Below are 14455 nucleotides of genomic sequence, written 5' to 3'. Positions count from 1 at the left end.
AGATATATTGTAATACAAGACGACACCAGTTTTTGTGTGCCACAAATTGCTTATGGCACATGATGTAATATACTTTTACGAGTTGACTACGGAACATTTGTTGTTATTTCATAATTAACACTATAATTGTAACTCTTTTTAAATGAAATGGTTTCGCCTTCTGTTATTTACTGTAACTTAAATTTACGTTAAACCAAGGTGACTAGTAATTACATATAATAAACTGTATTAAATACCGTTGATCGCCACTGGGGGGTGTTGCTGTCTATTCACATGATACCAGCATGCTATTTAAGCCCATACGAAGGGTGAGTCTCGCATAGTTTCCTGCTGTTATGTAGACAGGAGTGACACCGCCAACAGTCGACCAATGGGTAACATACTTTAAATTTACGTAATTTTAGCTGTAGTATAATGGAGTCTTTCTGACAAATATCTATAATTTCACAGTGTAAACGTTCAGATGATAATGACCCCTACGACGGGTTGAAACCGGTTGGCTGTATAATAATAATAATAAATGCGATTAAGACTGTTTTTGAATAATTAATATATATCACGCCATACCTCCCAAACTAGGTGTTGTACAACACAATTTTATAACTGGCTTCAGTATCATATGTTAATGGGTGAAAACTTTCTGGCCAATAGTTAGTAACAGTGAAGTAATAAATTAAAATGTGTGACTTGGAATTTCTAGCAAACCAGCATCTGAAATGTATTATTTGACAAACTTTTTCACTCTACATTTTTCTGTGGGAGATCAAAGAAAGAAAAATTTTCAGAAAGGTTTGAAAACATTTTAATAGTTTTTTGGAAGTTTGTCGGTGCTACAGTTTTCTTTAGATGAGAGTAGTATTTTGTAGTTCATTGACGCCATGCGACTTCAAGTGTGCTGCAATGAACATTTTGGTATTAAAGGCACAGTGGACTGCGGCGCAACAATAGGTAGTGGGGACAGCGAAGGCAAAAGGTGCAGTGGAGCGTGCAGTCTAAAGGGAAGGAGACTGTGTGTTATTGGGAAGATTATTCAGAAAGTGCAAAGCAGTCTCACAAATCTCCATGTGTTGTGAAGGATCAAATAACATTTTAGTAACAAAACAGTTGCGAGGCGATGGAGAAGAGTACCAGTTCCCTCTGCCTTATCACTCAAACGTACCGGAAATCAATGCCCTGGTTGACAGTTATGTCAAAGCTAAGGGATTCACCGTGAGCAACAGATTCACTGATTACTTCGGTGGGCTGAATTTTAAGTCATTCACGGTACTAATCACAGTAACAACATCCAACTCATTATAATGGTGGTTAAAGCTCAGTACACGTGAATTTACTGATGTTTTATATTGGACATAATCAAAGACATTTCTTCTTACATGTTTCATTCAGTTTTCTTCAGCTTTCTCCCCAAATTAACTCATTTTTGCATAAAGTTTCTCATGCCAGTGTCAGCTGTGTTCCACAAAATATGCCGTTTGGACACGAATTTGATATGTTGCTCATTGTTTGAGACAGAGAATCAGTCAGCTGACATTTCAGGTGAATAATTAGATCAGAAGAATTACGTAGTCTTACTGCCTGTACATGTGAAAAAAATATTGCAGCTGTCATGTGGTATTCTCCAGCTGCTCAGTTGACTTTCCCACTACAAGCGCCCTCAAGCAAATTGCTGCAGTGTGCGAGACATACCCTTTCTGAGGCGTGCAAGCGTGTCCCACAGTGGCACTGTTTTGCCGGACGATAGGCAAATGGTCTGCTATGTTCACATTGTGCGAGTGGGGAGCGCAGTCTCCCACACATATTATGCAGCACGTTGCGGGAAATTCCCGCAGCTAGGAAAACATTGCAGTGATGCAAAAGTGGATGGTAGGTAAAAAAGGTTCACAACCCCTGCTTTAATAAATCAGACTGCCACGTATAAAACAACTTCAAATATGTGTTTACTTTATAGGTGCTCAGCAGCATTTTGGGCAACAGGTTTCCTGCAGCAAACTTGATCAACTGCCAGCGTTTCAGCTTCTTCCCAAATTGGGAAGTTTCCAGGTGATACAAAGTTTTCCCTGTTTCTGCATCCATCTGTTAGTTTCCACACCACTGACACTTTGGGGATTCTTCCGTCCTTCAGGCATAGAACGTGGCCCACAAGTGTCATTCTTCTTTCAGCAATGGTATTGTTTGGGCTGTGCAGACAACCATTTGAAACTTGGTCACTATAGCTAATACCAAAAATTTACCCCGAGTGTCATCAGTGAGAAACACTTAAATCGTGTGTCAATTTTGTTGACATTTCCTAGGTTCCGCACCAGTGCCTGGCCGTCACTAGGACGAGAGACAGGAGTGCACCTGGAGCTTAGTATGAGTACTTCTAGAGTCTTAATTCCTGTGTGGATCAGATTGCGTGGAAGACTGCAGAAGCCCTTCCCAATTCAGCTAGTGATGCCTGCATCTACATCTACATCTCCACTACACTGAAGTGACAAGTCACAGAATTCTTCGTAATATCTTCTCGAGCCTGATTTTGCCCAACATAGTGCAGCAATTTGACGTGGCACGGACTTGAAAAATCGTTAGCAGCATCCCACAGTAGTAATGAGCCAAGCTGCCTCTATAGCTGTCAGTGTTCATGAAAGTATTGCCAGTGCAGGGCTTTGTGTTAGTGTGGGATTTTGTGGAGAACTGTCACGTGAATGTTCAATGAGATTCGTGTTGGGTAATCTTGGTAATCAAATCATTCACTTGAATTGTTCAGAATGTTCTTCAAACCAATCACAAACAGTTGTGACCCATTCACATGGCGAATTGTCACTCCATCGTTGTTTGGGAAAATGAAGTCCAGGAATGGCTGCAGGTGGTCTCCAAGTATTGAAGTAAAACCGCACTTGAACCCTGCCGTCAGCTCCTACCATCTGAAATTGGGGTTCATCTCACCAGTACACAATTTTCCAGCCACCTAGGATCCGACCGTTAGTCACAAGCTCAGGAGAGGTGCTGCAGACGATGTTGTGCTGTTAGCAAAGGCACTCGCATCGTTTGTCTGTTGCTGTAGCAGTTAATACCAGATTTCAGGACCGAGCGAGGTGGTGCAGTGGTTAAACACTGGACTCGTATCCGGGAGGACGACCGTTCAATCCCGCATCCGGCCATCCTGATTTAGGTTTTCCGTGATTTCCCTAAATCGCTCCAGGCAAATGCCGGGATGGTTCCTTTCAAAGGGCGCGGCCGACTTCCTTCCCCGTCTTTCCCTAATCCGATGAGACTGATGACCTTGCTGTCTGGTCTCCTTCCCCAAAAACAACCCAACCAGATTTCACTGCACTTTCCTAACAGGTGGGTTTGTCGAAGTCCCACTGATTTCTGTGATTATTTGACACAGTGTTGCTTGTTTCTTAGCACTGGCAACTCCACACAGCACCACTGCTCTCGGTCGTTAAATGGAGGCCATCAGCCACTGCGTTGTCTGTAGTGAGAGGTAATGCGTGAAATTCGGTATTCTTGACACTGTGGATCTCGGAAAATTGAATTGTCAGATAATTTCCAAAAGGGAATGTTTCACGTGTCCATCTCAGACTAGCATTTCGCATCCACAGTCCGTTAATTCCTGCCGTGTGATGATAGTCGTGTTGGAAATCTTTTTACGTGAATCACCTGAGTGCACATGACAGCTCCCTGTTGTACTGCCATTGTATACCTTGCGTGTGCAATGATAGTGCCATCTGTTTATGTGCATATGGCTTTCCCATTATTTACGGATAAAACTGCTGAGATATGGGAATTGGTTAACACCTTGCTGTACCTTCTGTTGCAGTGTAAGTTGAGTAGGTACATTTCCACTTATGCATATTGTTTTTGTTTCATCACTATTTCTTTACAGTCCTAAAGAAATGGCTGCTCCACCCAGCTCGGTAACTATTAGTTGAAAGCTGTGTTGTGTTTCTGTCAACAGAAAAATGTAGTCAGCAAAATCCAGGTTCTTAAATCTGTATAACACGACACACCGTAGGTGTAAAAGTGAAGTAAGGTTGACCTGCCATCTAGCAGCAAAACAGGCAAAGCTATGGTTCTATCATTTTAGCAGACTGTTCATCTGCCAGGTTGAAGTAGGAGCAGTTCTGTTAACACAGGTGGCACTTGGTATTGGGAGCGCCTATATTGTTGGCGACACCCCAAATCGATTTTGGCTTCCCAACCAGTGTTCAGTTTATACTGCGGAGCTTTACGCTGTTCTCCAGGCTGTCCAGTACATCTATTGCCATCAGCGGGTACAGAATGTTATCTGCTCAGACTCTCTCAGCTCTCTCCAAGCTCTGTACCCTGTCCACCCTCTGGTCCACCAGATTCAGGACCTCTGTGGCATTCCTATGGATCCCAAGACTTGTTGGTATCTGTGGAAATAAGGCGGCCGATATAGTGGCCAGGGCTGCAGTCTCTCTTCTTCGGCTAGCAATTCGCATGATTCCTTCGCCGATCTATGGAATGTTTTATGTCGTCATGTTGCTCTTTTATGGCACGCACATTGGTCGACACTTCCCAGTAATAAATTGCGGGACGTGGAAGCTCTTCCCTGTGCTTGGACCTCTTCCTCCCGAACTCGGCGTCGGGAGGAGGTAATTTTAACTAGACTCCGGATAGGGCTCTGTCTTTTTAGCCATCGACATCTTTTAAACGGCGATTCTCCCCCACTCTGTCCCCACTGCTCTCAACTGTGGACGGTGAGACACCTTCTACTTGAGTGCCCCTATTTTACTCCGTTACGCGCCCGTCTACAGCTGTCGCCTGATATATCTTCCATTTTAGCAGATGACACGCCATCAGCCGATCGTGTTCTCGAGTTCATTAGTGCCAGTGAGATGACATCAGTCATTTGAAGCTCCTTTTGGGGACAAACAACCCCCCTTCTATAGTGGTTTTTTAAGCTTTCCTTCTGTTTTTTGGTTTCCACACTTTTTTGAGTTTTGCTCCCATTGCTACTGGTTTCCAGTTTCGTTTTTTTTAGCTTTTCCTAAGTCACAGACCGGGTGCTAATGACTGTAGCAGTTTTGCGCCCTAAAACCATAACAAAAAACCACACAGGTGGCATCTGTTCTATTCTGTCGTGTGTCCGTGTGTGTGCAGTAGAGGCGGTGACTCCGCGTGCACAGAACGCAGCCTTGCGAGCGGGCTGTCTACTAGTTATAGTTTTCCGCAGCAGACAAAACACACGGATCGATTCGTCGATTCCACATAGTATCCTGGGTATTTTTTCCACTAAGAAGTAGCTTATAAATACATTAACGAAACAAATGAAATATCTTTTTTGTATCCCCATTGAAAGAAATCTCTATATCTAATGATCGTCCGCCCCGGTAGCTGAGTGGTCAGCGTGACAGACTGTCAATCCCAAGGGCGCGGGTTCGATTCCCGGCTGGGTCGGAAATTTTCTCCGCTCAGGGACTGGGTGTTGTGTTGTCCTAATCTTCATCATTTCATCCCCATCGACACGCAGGTCGCCGAAGTGGCGTCAAATCGAAAGACCTGCACCAGGCGAATGGTCTACCCGACGGGAGGCCCTAGCCACACGACATTTCCATCTAATGATAGCTTCTTATTGTAGCAATGAAATGGAATAAAAAGAGCTTTCAAGTGATGATTGAAGAATACAGCAACGAAAGGTGTCGCTATGACCTAGCATATTTTGTACCACAATAAGGCAATCTACAGATCTACAAATGATTCATTCTGGGTTTATACAAGTTAATGTGCCTATAATTTTACTTTTGATAGATATATATATATATATATCACATAAATTAGTGAAAGTAGCACATGCATTTGATTCCGTAACATCTGTATTATTTCAACACGCCAGGAAGGAAAGCTTCGCCAGAATAGGAGAAAAAGTGAGAACAGTTGTCTGGTGTAATGAATGAGGAATGTAAAGCACGCTTAGCCTCCTTACGTTTGCATTATTCAGCTGAACTCATAAAGATGGGGGGAAAAAACGCATAGTAGCTCAGGCGGGACCACCCATAAACTAAGCGTGTGGTGGTTCGACCTGTTGGCGTATTTGAAAGGCCACATAGTGCCTAGAAAACTGCTGAAAAATATCCCAGTCTCCGTCATGAGTACTAATTTTTGTCACTGTCATTGCACATTTTCTGCATTATGTAAGATAGGTTATCCTGTTGTAGGAATCTACATTGATATCAACGGTTAATTTCCGATAGTAAAAATATACTTCACAGGGTTTGGACACGTCCACTTAGTGCAGAAATTGTTGATTTGTGCGATATGTGCTAGTGCTTTCAAATACTATGCTTCCACTTTGTGTGTGCTCCCCATGTCATTTCTGTGAGTGAAAACATTCACATGTCAAATGCACAGCAGTGGAAACTTTGATGCAAGCACACTGGTAGTAATAAATGAAATTAACTTAAAATACCCCAAATACATGTACGGCAGACCGGTGGACTGAGAGCATTTTTTGTGGTCTATTGTGCAGAAGCATCCACTAGACTTTTTGAAAAATCTGATACATCACTGTATGTAGTAGTTTGCAGAGATGCTCGTGTATCAGTTTCAGAAGAGGTAATGTCAATGATCTTTAATAGGAACTGCTGAGCAATTTATTTGTTTGTAACGTACTCTAATGCCTAAGACAATCAAAAGCAATGTGAAGTTGGACTGCAAAAATTCACACCTATCTGTCATAGATTGACTTAATTGATGTGTACAGCCGATCTTCTTCTATGGATTGCCGGCTCCGTTGATCTCCAAAACCTTCTTCTTTGAAGAATACTGCTGGTTAACAGGAATTTATAAGACACACTCTCTCTCTCTCCCTATCTCTCTCTCTCTCTCTCTCTCTCTCTCTCTCTCTACTTTGGAAATAATTTAGTGCTCAATGAATACTTTTAGTTCAGTCTTGGTAATTTCAACTTCCACAAATAACATATTCACCATTTCTCACATCAATATTCGAATGTATACAAGTCAACCGATTCGTCTCGCATTAGACTAGATAAAATACATCTGAAATAAAGTTGGTTTAACAACCACATAATTTATGAACCCGTCTTGCCTCTAGAGTGTCCAGCATGTGAAGTACTTAAAAATCTGGAAAAAAATAAAAATCTATTTTACACTTCACTCTCACTTCTTGATAATTAACTTCATCCCTGGAGTTGTCCTCTACTTTAGACTTCTTTACCCTTAACAGATACTACGCCTACATATATTCCGACTCGACATTCCTTAATAATTACCAGAATCGATTCCTCTCAGGTTTATGCTCTTTCCTTGCTCATGCCTCCCTATCTACTTGACGTGGAATCCTTCTAGTTATATGTATATATCCAGGGTGGTCCATCGAAAGTTTCAGATGAGATTATCTCCAAAATTATCGAGTAAAATTATCTGGTAAAAAAAAGTGGATAAGACAAGTTCGTAAGCTCAGAGCAGGACATCAAATGATACTAGACGTGATCCACAGCCCCCTCCCCCTTCAGTGGGGCATGGGGCAACTTTTAAATTTTAAATGGAAACACCTATTTTTTATTGCAGATTCGGATTCTCCATAAAAAAGTAATCAAGTTATGTCTGAATCATTTCTAAACCATTGACAGATGGCACTGAAATCGAGAAAAATTAAAATTGGGAAGAACTCGGATTTATTTAGAATGATCCGAGGAGGATGCATGAAATACATACAAAATGTCCACCCATTCTTTCATTACGCCAAATTAAGCTATTTTTTATTTTTTACAAAATGTATCCTTCCCACCACAGTATTTGATGGAGGGAGGCAGAATGGTATTAAAATTTCGTTACAGAACTCTTCACAGTTTCATTACTCACCTGACTGTAGCGCTAGCATGGCCAAACTGGGAACTGCAGCTCAATATAAAGATCAGACGTCACTTAACTTTCAGATTGTGAACCGTAAACATCAACTGACGAAAGTAAATTATTCTTTAGCGAAACATGGCTCACTGTTCTCCTACAGAGATTGTTGATACGATGTTAATTTTAGGTGGATGCCATAACAATTACGCTGCAGCTGCAGAATTGTATGTGTATCGTTTCCCAAACAGGTGACATCCAAGGGAAAATATTATTCTAAATTGCACTCGACGAGCTCGAAATGGATACATGCACCGTCCACCTCGTCATCGTGATTACAATGAAAATTACGCCCGTACCCTAACATTCTCGCCTGTGTTCAACTGGATTCTGAAACGAGTAGTCGGTACCCCGGTCGGTGGATAGGATGCGGCGGGCCAATTCAGTGGCCTCCACATTCACCAGACCTAACATCTCCTGATTTTTTCCTTGTGAGGCTATTTAAAAAATACTGTTAATGAAAGACAGCCCACAACGCAAAACGATATGGAGCAACGCATTGTGTGTGCAGCCATACATGGGATGTGCTGCTCAAAACTGTGGACAACTTATGCAGACGATTGACTTCATGCATTGAAGCAAATGGGGATGATTTTGAACAATTTCTTCGTGGATAATTTCATTATTTAAGCGCCCCAAATTGTGAGAGGCAAGGGGACTCACTAATGAAGCACCCCATGGGAACATCATTCTACAAAGTCCATGTCATTGTTCCTGGGTAATACTAAAAGTAGGATACAGTACATTTTGTACAACAGCAGCTTAATTTGGCGTAACGAAAGAACTGGTGCACATTTTTTATCGATTTGATGCGTCTTTCTCGCATAATTCTAAATAAATCAGAGTTCTTCCACAATTTTACTTCTTTCTTGATTTCAGCACCATCTGTCTATGGTTTAAAAAATGTTTCAGACAAAACTTGATTACTCTTTTATGGAGAATCCGAATCTGCAATAAAAAATGGGTGTTCCCATTTAAGATTTGAAAGTTGTCCTCCACCCCACCCAAAGGGATGGGAGTTGGAGCTCACGTGTAGCATCATTTGATGTCCCCCTTTGAGCTTACGAACTTTTCTTACCCACTATTTTTACCTGATGTATAGTTTTTGGGACAATCTCATCCGAAACTTCAGATACACCACGCTGTATATTTTCCTATATATACGTGCGATGTAGAACCGTCACAATAAACAACAATGTGTGCATATTTCCTGCTGTACACAAACCTTCCCTCTCCATCACTTGATGGTTCTCACCTTTTGACAGGTTTCTAGTCAGTATTTTCATTGCTTGTGTATCTTCGTGTGTGTGTGTGTGTGTGTGTGTGTGGGGGGGGGGGGGGGGGGGCCTGATTCTCGGTCTACTTATTTGAAGTAATTTGTAGGTTATTGGAAACCAGGAAGGACTTCTGCGATGGAAGTAGATGCATATGGAAAGAGGGAGAAATAGACACGTCCTCAAATGAGAAGTAAGAAAGGAAAAAAAAATAGATTTGGTTGCTAAGATTGAAAAAGAGAAAGAAGACAGCCCCAAAGACAGGAAACCCTTCCCACAACCCTTCCCCAGGACCCCCTACCTCGCCGGTGCTTGAGTGACAAGCTGGAGGTGGTTCCTATGGAACAGACATTACCACCGTAACCTTTAAGGTCCCCGAAGAAAATCTTAGCAACCCTGTGGAAATAGCAGTGTCAAATAATCACACACACTTGTTTGCGAGGGTTGTTTGAAAGGTGTGATGTGAGTATTGTGTCATTCATGATATATCTGTTAGTGTAAATCGTGCTTTTACCTACACTACCCAGCCCCTTTCAAAATCTATACAAACGCTCCCGTCTATATCATACCTCATAAAAGGTGTAAAATATTCTATGCAAAATAGAAAATTATACACTATGATAAAATAGTTGTTCTGTCCGTCACATTATATTACATTATTCATAAATATAATATTCTACTCGGTTCGTTTCATGCCTAGAGGTCACTGTTTCTTCCATGGTTCTCTTATGCCAGTCTTTACATTATGTTTATATCCAATTTTCTAAACACTAAAATTACAGGATAGTTTAGTAATTCAGTAATAGACTACAGAATCATGTAAGATTTGAAGGGAATTCAGTGCAGGAAAACTATTCTGGAAGAAACACCGAAAACAACTCGGGATCCGACAGTTGTCACTCCGCCCGTTAACACAGAACGTTAACGTCCCTGCGGGATAAATGTGACTCTGCCCGGATTCCATGTATCTGATATTAACCTCACTGGAGCAAGTGCAAACCAGTAATTCTCGCTGAATTTTGTGTGGAAGTCTCCCCACGGCAAAACAATCACCACTTTACTAGGTAACACAACATCAGGTGAAGTTATTCCATTTTCTACTCTATCCTGGATAAATTTGAATCCTTTCCACAAGTCAGCTATAACCTTGCTGGTATTATTAATTTCGGAAGAAGCAATAGTTGAAATGAAACTTCCTGGCAGATTAAAACTGTGTGCCCGACCGAGACTCGAACTCGGGACCTTTGCCTTTCGCGGGCAAGTGCTCTACCATCTGAGCTACCAAAGCACGACTCACGCCCGGTACTCACAGCTTTACTTCTGCCAGTACCTCGTCTCCTACCTTCCAAACTTTACAGAAGCTCTCCTGCGAACCTTGCAGAACTAGCACTCCTGAAAGAAAGGATATTGCGGAGACATGGCTTAGCCACAGCCTGGGGGATGTTTCCAGAATGAGATTTTCACTCTGCAGCGGAGTGTGCGCTGATATGAAACTTCCTGGCAGGAGTGCTAGTTCTGCTAGGTTCGCAGGAGAGCTTCTGTAAAGTTTGGAAGGTAGGAGACGAGGTACTGGCAGAAGTAAAGCTGTGAGTACCGGGCGTGAGTCGTGCTTCGGTAGCTCAGTTGGTAGAGCACTTGCCCGCGAAAGGCAAAGGTCCCGAGTTCGAGTCTCGGTCGGGCACACAGTTTTAATCTGCCAGGAAGTTTCATATCAGCGCACACTCCGCTGCAGAGTGAAAATCTCATTCTGGAAATAGTTGAAATGTTTCCAGAGGTTACTCTCGTGACAACTCCTCGATCTATTATTTCTTAAATGGTTCCTCCAAGCTACATACACTTGTAATAACAAAGCTGGATGCATTCTCTTTGAAATTCCATCCTACATTATTTACTCGTGTACTGACACCTGTAATTTGCAATTCAATAATAGAAATTAATTCCTTAGACTAATCTAGACTCTCTTTTGAAGTACTTAAACCTTGTGTTAAATTATTGTATTCATTATTGTACACGTCTTTTAAAGATTCTAAGTTTTCAATAGGTTTCGATTCTACATTATTACGTTTGGCATCAAATTCAGTTTCCAAACCAACCATGTCTCCACATCAGTTACTAGATTCTTTGCTTTGAGTGTCTACTCCGATGTTCAACAAATCTATATTTGTCATGTCATACTGATCCTTTAATTTAGAATCCATTGATTTTATTAAGTCTAGGTTTTTATTCAAAATCTCACCTCGAGCATCCAATTTAGAACTTATTGAGTTCATCACTGTCTATTTCTCTACTTAAATTAGCACTCTGTGCACCAAGTTTTTCACTGGAAGTTGCACATATTTCATTTGTCAAAGAAGCACCCTGGTCATCTATTTTATCATTTGAGTATTTACTGAGTCTAAATTAAGACTTCGAGCATTTAAAGTTTTTAGTTCCCTTCTTAAAGAAGTATTTTGAGCCGTCAGTTTGTTTCTTGAAGCTGCTGAATCTGCACTTTGGTCATCAATTTTATCACTTAGTTTTAATCTAATTCACTAATTCAGACCAGTCTGGCACCTCCTCACTCACTTTCATTGCTATGGCTGGTTCTGAAGTTTCTCCAATTCTCTGTGTATCCATATTTGTCTTAGTTTTTGATCAGGTGATCATTTAACGAATTAACTCTAAGCATTGTAACTACACTAATGCAGTTTCTTCGACTTTGTACTCGAACAATTATTATTTTTCGCTCTACGGTGTAGAGTTTAGGCTCCATCAATGAGCAGGTGTGGAATCGGCACCGGTGAAAAATAACTGCTGCCGGTGGCATCGGTTGCTGGTTTTCGTGTCTGCATCGGTGTGCGTATGTAGAATCAGCGCCGGTTAGCAGCAACTGGTGCCGGTGATGTCGGATGTTGTCTTCGCATCTGCGTTCCTGCGATGCGTGTGGGAGCTGGACATTCCCCACAACGTATCTTCTTAGTTGAATTATACTCGTTGCATCTCTTCTTAGTCTAATACATCGAGGTCTTCTTTTCATTCTTTTAACATTATTACTTTCGTAAGTCTTTCACTGTGTTGCATTCACAAAATTTATTTAATTTTTGGACTAAATCCAGTTACATGAAACAGTTCCCTTGTCTTGTTATTCCTGATTGCTATGGCGTCATCTTCTGCTTCGATTTTCTCTCAAAATTGCCCTTTTTTAAAGTCCTGTCATGGTGATATTTGACATTAGAAATTTAAAAAATACTTAACTATGTGCTTACATCTTCGAAAATAGCCTCTGAAATACGTACATAATTACCAAAGATTTAAATCACTTTATGTTTTCTGACAGTTTTTTTTACATATTTGCAAAGTTACATATGAAACATTACATTAATTTTTTGCTTCAAGGTACGCTGTATGTAAAATTTTAAATAAGGGACATTTTAGTTTATTTTTTAATCTGAAAGTGGACATGTTTTCTGTTAACTTTATGTAGTATGGCAAACAGTTGCATAGAAGGCATTTTGCTTTTACAGGCTCTTCGTCAGTTAAGTTGACCCGATTTCCTTCAGTATGTTTTTTTAAAATTTTGTTATAGTTATGGATATTACTGTTTAACAGTGCAGCGTAGTGACTTTATGTAAATACATACACAATCAAAGGCTTTTGAATAGTCTAGAAACATACCACAAACTTCCTTTTGTCCATCTAGTGCCTTAGTTGAATACAGTATACATTCAGCTGTTGCTGTACTGCTGGATCTACCTGTGCTAAATCCGTGCTGGGCATCAGAGTATGGCATTTTTTCTTTACAATTTACTATTGTTTTTAATTGCACGTTCTATTATTTTAGATGAGACAGGTGTAATAGTTGTTGTTCGGTAATTTCCTGGATCTTTCTTGCTGCACTTCGGAAATGGGGATCACCTTACTCTATCTGAAACTTGTCAGGAATAACCTTCCATCTGTGGCTAAATTTATTAGAAAAGTTACAGGCTTTGCCACCTACTGCAGTTGAGTAGATACAACGTCTCATGTGTCAGAATTATTGTTTTTTAATTCACTGCCTCACCATAATGTTCATTTATATCATCACAGACTTCTTTAGTGTTTTTCTTTATAGAAAATAAAAGAGTTTCAACACTGACCTTTCCATATTACTGTACAAATTTATTGCAGCAAGCCAATGGTTCCAACATTCAGGTTTCCTACATGTTATTTACACCAATAATTTTATACAGTCTACTGTATTTGGCACAATCAATTTTAATTGTAATGTTATTATTTTATCATGTTTACAGTGCAGTATTTCATAAATTGCTTTTTTTTCTAGTGCTCACAAGACATTTACAGTGGGGTGTGCAGTTGAGAACAGTTCTCCATCTACCCCTCAGCGCGCACCAGAATTATTCAAAGTGGGGCACTCTGCCAATTCTAAGAAGCAGGCCAAAGATGTCCTGGTAAGCAGCACATTGTCAATGCTGCGAGACAAACAAACAGCAATGAATGGGAGCAATGAGGATGACAAGTTGGGCGAATATGTTGCAGCTGAGCTGATAACAACTAAAAATAGAAAATTAAATGCAGAGGCAAAGTGAATGTTATCATGAATGCCATCATGGATGCAATTCAGAAAGTTACTGATTGTTAATTTTTAAATAAAAGATTGAAAATTAAAAATTGTTTTCGTTATAGCTTCCCACTGCCAGGGTACATACCCTACAGGATTGAAATATTCACAGGATTCTCACTCACTTCTGTGGCATGTAATGATGTCCTGTTTCTGTCCTGTTGTGGTAAGCTTGCGAGAGATTTGTCACACCGCCAAAACCCATTCCCTATGGCAGGGCTTCCCAACCTTTTCAGTTGGCGGACCCCTTCTACAGTTGAAAATCCATGGCGGACCTCTAGTCAGTCGAGCACAGTAACTTTAAATTTCAGAGCGAAACCCATGGGAACTGAGAGCTTCTTAATGCTAGTGCTACTTTCCCAATGACCCCCCCTCCCTGAAGTATTAATAGTCTTTGGAGCTTCTTGTGAGTGTTCTTCCTTTGGTCGTCCTCCCTCCTCCTTCATTTCAACTGGAAACTTCCCTTGTTGTGAAGGTGATGGAGAAACCGCACCGTTCTTCACTGATCCCGCTTTCAGCGAGGGATCCATGTTAGAAGTAATAAACTGGTCAAAAATTGACTTATGAAATAGGTAGTGCACTGACAAAGCAAGTTTAACATTTAATGATGCCTGGGGCCGCATACGTGCCATTGAGCGCTGTGATTGGTCGACAAAGCTCGCTCTGCGCATGCGTAAAAGCTTTCAGCGCATCTAGCGCCGTGAGCCGG

The 14455-nt window shown here is 41.0% G+C and overlaps 1 protein-coding gene across 6 annotated transcripts in view; it reads left to right on the top strand.

Moving 5' to 3' along the window:
- Window positions 1–13736, top strand: part of LOC124554014 — a 64659-nt gene extending 50923 nt beyond the window's left edge. For all 6 annotated transcript variants that reach the window (XR_006968205.1, XR_006968206.1, XR_006968204.1 and 3 more), the window contains one exon: window positions 13450–13736. Coding sequence is in view for 3 of the 6 variants with exons in the window: in XM_047128038.1 (XP_046983994.1) it covers window positions 13450–13714 (265 nt within the window). In the remaining 3 variants the exon portion in view is untranslated. The remainder of the gene's footprint in view (window positions 1–13449) is intronic.
- Window positions 13737–14455: the final 719 nt, after the last annotated feature.

This window comes from Schistocerca americana, chromosome 11 (assembly GCF_021461395.2).
Source record: "Schistocerca americana isolate TAMUIC-IGC-003095 chromosome 11, iqSchAmer2.1, whole genome shotgun sequence".
NCBI lineage: Eukaryota > Metazoa > Arthropoda > Insecta > Orthoptera > Acrididae > Schistocerca > Schistocerca americana.
The sequence above is the reverse complement of the archived record's forward strand: the minus strand, read 5'-3'. Positions and strand labels throughout refer to the sequence as shown.